The sequence below is a fragment of the Nanorana parkeri genome, unplaced genomic scaffold, assembly GCF_000935625.1.
Source record: "Nanorana parkeri isolate BGI_ZX_2015 unplaced genomic scaffold, ASM93562v1 scaffold2587, whole genome shotgun sequence".
NCBI classification, from domain to species: Eukaryota; Metazoa; Chordata; class Amphibia; order Anura; family Dicroglossidae; genus Nanorana; species Nanorana parkeri.
Window position 1 is genome coordinate 45533 of NW_017308855.1, and position 4570 is coordinate 50102.

Consider the following 4570-nt stretch of genomic DNA (forward strand, 5'->3'; position numbering starts at 1 on the left):
GGGGGGAGTACTGCATGCCGCCTCTGTTCCTTTCCAAGACTCCAGATCGAGACAAATAAGAGAATCGGAATTCTAGGAAATTCGCAAATCATAAACACGAGGGGGGTGATCAGCGATTCACCGCGTTCGGGAAGATGAAAAGGAAGCGGTTACACGATATTTTTTTTTATTTTTTTTTTGGGTCCGTAGCGGCCAACAAAGCCTTTCTTTGACAGCGCCGCGACCCCCTTGTGCTCCACATTAATAAAAGAGGATATAAACCATAACGGGATCACATTGACACGTTGTATCAAATTGTCCATCTCGGTGCTGACTCTTTGCGGCCACTTCCTGTCTACATGCCCTCCATTAATGGTTGCCACGGCATTTCTCAGGGTGGGTTTCCTGATGGTGACAACAGTGGTCCATGTTTGGGTAATGTGTGACGAAAAAAGGACGCTTGTAGTCTCCATCGGAAGCCCCATGTGATAGGGTGACAACCAGGCCCGGATTTATTCTCTCCGCTGCCCCAAGGCCAGATTCCTGAATGCGCCCCCCCTACAAGCCAACCTCCCACCCCCCCATGGAGAATGGCAGACCTGCAGGCGGCATACAAGTGATCTCGGCGACATTGCCGTGATCACTTGTACAAAACAAGCGGCGGCTTCCCCGCTGTACATTTAGCTCTGGTTGCCCAAAGCGGGGCTAAATGTTACATAGTATTTGGGGTCGAATAAAGACATACGTCCATCAAGTCCAACCCATATAGGTCCACGCATCATCTCATTCTTAATGTAGAAAACAACTACCCGCCCGGCGCCCGTAAAGGCATGTCCCGGGCATCGGGAGATAGGAATCCCACACCCCTGCCGCCCCTCTACTCCCTGCTGCCCCAAGGCCCGGGCCTCGGTTGGCCTTGTGGGAAAACGGCCTAGGTCAGCCAATGCATTTCACGGGCCAAACGGTCCCCCTTCATCAGGGCTTTAGCACAGAATGTATTGAGCTGGGAGCCTGAGTATCTCAATCACAGCCAGGAAGACACATAGTAATGGGTGCCTTAGGCTGTTACAAGGTTGGCTGGAGATGATAAGAGGATTATGCTGCCCTGTGCTCTATGTGATACAAGGATTGTGTGGTTGCAGTGCGTGTATGTTGATCTCCCTTTAGATACAATGTCACAGTCCAGGCCTACACAAACCATTGAGGTGGAACGCCAACAGTAACCAGCCATGCGAGTCTCCGATGTACGACCCTCATTGTGTTTGTTTCATTGCACAGGAGCTGCCTGACCTCCAGGGACCCGTACTGCGTGTGGTTGAAATCGGGGACCTGCGCCAACTTTCGGGGAGACCCAAGGTAATACAGCGCTATTAATAATACATCACGTGCCCATCCGTCCCCCACTCTCACTTAACGAATGACTGGGGCTCCTTTCCCATCTAACTATGAAGCAAGGGCAAAAATAAATGCTGAGATATGAATAATGGTTGAACTCCAGTTTCTGGTGGCGTTGCAAAAGGTTTCTATTGCTGCCTGTGTCCATTCTCCCTTACTTCCTGTCCTGGGGACTACACGGGAAATGAGAGGAAGTCTCCCCAAAGGGTTCTCAGACAGAAAAAGAAAGCAAGCGCTTCTAGCCAAGACAGGGGTTCCTCCAGAGCTTAGAAGGGGTTCTTTCCAATTGGTCTTCCGTTTGATGTTGCCTGCATAGTTCCTGGACCAATGGCACTTGGCCGAGCCAGCAGCATGACACTAATGCCCACCACAAGGCCCATAATGGATAGTTAGACTATGGATGGGCACCGTTGGGTTGAATCACCTGCAGGGTTACAGAGAACCCTAGGGTTCCAACAGAGGTTGGAAGGGGTCCCTTCCAATTGACCTTTCATTTGATGGTGCCTGCATAGTTCTTGGTCCAGTGCCACTTGGCAGAGCCAGCAGCATGACACTAATGCCCACCACAAGGCCCATAATGGATAGTTAGACTATGGATGGGCACCGTTGGGTTGAATCACCTGCAGGGTTACAGAGAACCCTAGGGTTCCAACAGAGGTTGGAAGGGGTCCCTTCCAATTAACCTCCCATTTGATGGTGCCTGCATAGTTCTTGGTCCAGTGCCACTTGGCAGAGCCAGCAGCATGACGCCAATGCCCTCAACAAGGCCCGTAATGGATAGTTCAACTATTGATCGGCACTATTGGGTTCAATCATCTGCAAGGTTACAGATAACCCTAGGGTTCCTCTAGAGGTTGGAAGGGGCTCCTTCCAATTGACCTCCCATTTGATGGTGCCTGCATAGTTCTTGGTCCAGTGCCACTTGGCAGAGCCAGCAGCATGACGCCAATGCCCTCAACAAGGCCCGTAATGGATAGTTCAACTATTGATCGGCACTATTGGGTTCAATCATCTGCAAGGTTACAGATAACCCTAGGGTTCCTCTAGAGGTTGGAAGGGGCTCCTTCCAATTGACCTCCCATTTGTTGGTGCCTGTATAATTCCTGGTCCAGTGGCACTTGGTAGAGCCAGCAGCATAACACCAATGCCCACCACAAGGCCCGTAACAGTTCAGTTATGGATGGGCAACCATTGGGTTGAATCACCAGCAAGCTAACGACCGATGGGCCTCAATAGTATGACTTGCATATCGGCAGCTTTGCTCTCTACCGCACTTCACAAGGCCATAACAGAGGTCACCTTCTCCCAGGATGGAGTCTCCAATTGTTTAATTCTATAGAGAAGCGATTGGCAGACATGACACCACCATTTACATTTTTTAATAGCCTGAGGAGGGGGACTGAGAATTCCTTAGGAAACAACTCACCATCAACGTCCCTGAGTCATGTAAGACGGGAACCGTGAAGAACTGGCTCGTCAGTCTTGGGTGGGGTTGGCCTTTAAGTGTCACTAGGTCCACCTAAATTACCCCCGGCTCATTATCATGCAGCTAATGAATGCCCCTTCCATCTGATCACTGCTACCATACTATGCAGCCCAATAATCAATCACTAATCAATCACTAATCCCTAAATGTCATTTTGTATGATTTCCAGGGCTGGATTTGAGCAAGAAGTTGAACAGACAAAGCACCGGGGGAACTGCCAAGGTGAGTGAGAAGATTGTTGAATGCTGTACTGCGTATACCTTCCGTAGTATTCATATAGGATGCATGCTCACCAATATAGAGGGCACAAATCAATGCAGCTCTGTAATCATTAAATGTATTATTTTAAATGCTGCATCGTAAGTACCTGAATCTGACAAGGTATCAGCCTCCTGCAACTTACCTGTACAGCAGAGCTTAGAATGGAAGAGGGAGAAAGAGCACAAGAAGCTGCGGTGCCCATGTGATAACAAGGCACACGCTGATAGGAGAGAGCAGAGTGACAGAGAGATGAGCTCATCAGTCTGCTGCTTCTCTTTTCAGGGTCCAGTCACAGGCTGGGGGAGGGGACCTGTAAGTGTTACTGAACTGCAGCAGATTAAAAGGCAGGCCTCCTGCCCCGCTGGACAGGGCTGTGCTCATAGGTGCCCTGAGGCCGGTTGTGACACCCCGCCGTGACGGCATTGCGCGTGCACATGATGCCATTGCGCATGTACGCGATGATGTCACACGCTTTCCTGGCCATCTCGGTGATGGACGCTGGCAGTGAGAGGAGGGGACTTTCATACCTTATCCCGCCGGGGTACCCTCCTCTCTCGTGCAACTGTCGGGCTCTAGGTCCATGACCGAGTGCCCGACTATTCAGGGAGGGGGGGGTGACACCAAAATGACTGTCAGTCATTTTGGTGTCATTCCCACAAATGGTGTCACCCGGGTGCGGGCCGCACCCCCCTAGTGACGCCACTGGCTGTGCTGTGTAGCAGAGCTGTAATTCAGGACTGGATGGACAGAAATGCAAATCCTTTGGCAGGTAAAGTGGGCCCATTAAATGTGTATCGTCTGCGTGCTTAGGAGATGCCTGGGGTGCAAGATGGTGGTAGTTTGCAACAGATCCACCTAATGTCCACGCACTGGCTCCCTACATTAAAGCTGAAGTCTTGTATTCAGTAAGGCAGCTAGTGTAAGTACCTCAATCTTTCTTCCTATTAACCCCTGCATGGCACCACTCGGGCTGAGGGAGGGGTGACTGCACCAGGCTGTTTTGCCGGGGGCCATGATGACAGGAGGTGAGAGCAGAGTTGTGCTACAGTAGATCCAGACATACTGTATAGGTGGCTGAAGCTATGTGCAACATTCTGGGCCTGCCCTCCTCACAGCTCCCAAGGCTCCCTATTAGCCGCTCATCACATTGAAGGACCAATAAGGAGGCTCCAGAGGAGCAGAGCCGTACATCTCTAAATCTTCTAATGGGGGAAAAACATAATGGTAACATCAATGGAGAGGGCTCATCATTGTCTGCAAAAGCCCCCATGTGACCCAACAACTTTGATACAGCCTGAGAACACTTAAAGGATTCCGCCCTCTTCATCATAAAACGTATGGAAAAGCGATTCATTTGCGCCCAGCGGGAGGCCCGCGTAAGCGCTTTGATTTATGCCGTGAAGATGCTTTTGAAGAGTTTTATGTCTTGTTGGCTTGCGCCTCCATCCC

At 50.6% G+C, this 4570-nt stretch overlaps 1 protein-coding gene across 1 annotated transcript in view; it reads left to right on the forward strand.

Moving 5' to 3' along the window:
• Window positions 1-4570, forward strand: part of LOC108801967 (semaphorin-6D-like) — a 52213-nt gene that overhangs the window by 30200 nt on the left and 17443 nt on the right. Inside the window, exons 13-14 of the mRNA XM_018573871.1 lie at window positions 1258-1335; window positions 3030-3088. Coding sequence (XP_018429373.1) covers window positions 1258-1335; window positions 3030-3088 — 137 coding nt within the window. The remainder of the gene's footprint in view (window positions 1-1257; window positions 1336-3029; window positions 3089-4570) is intronic.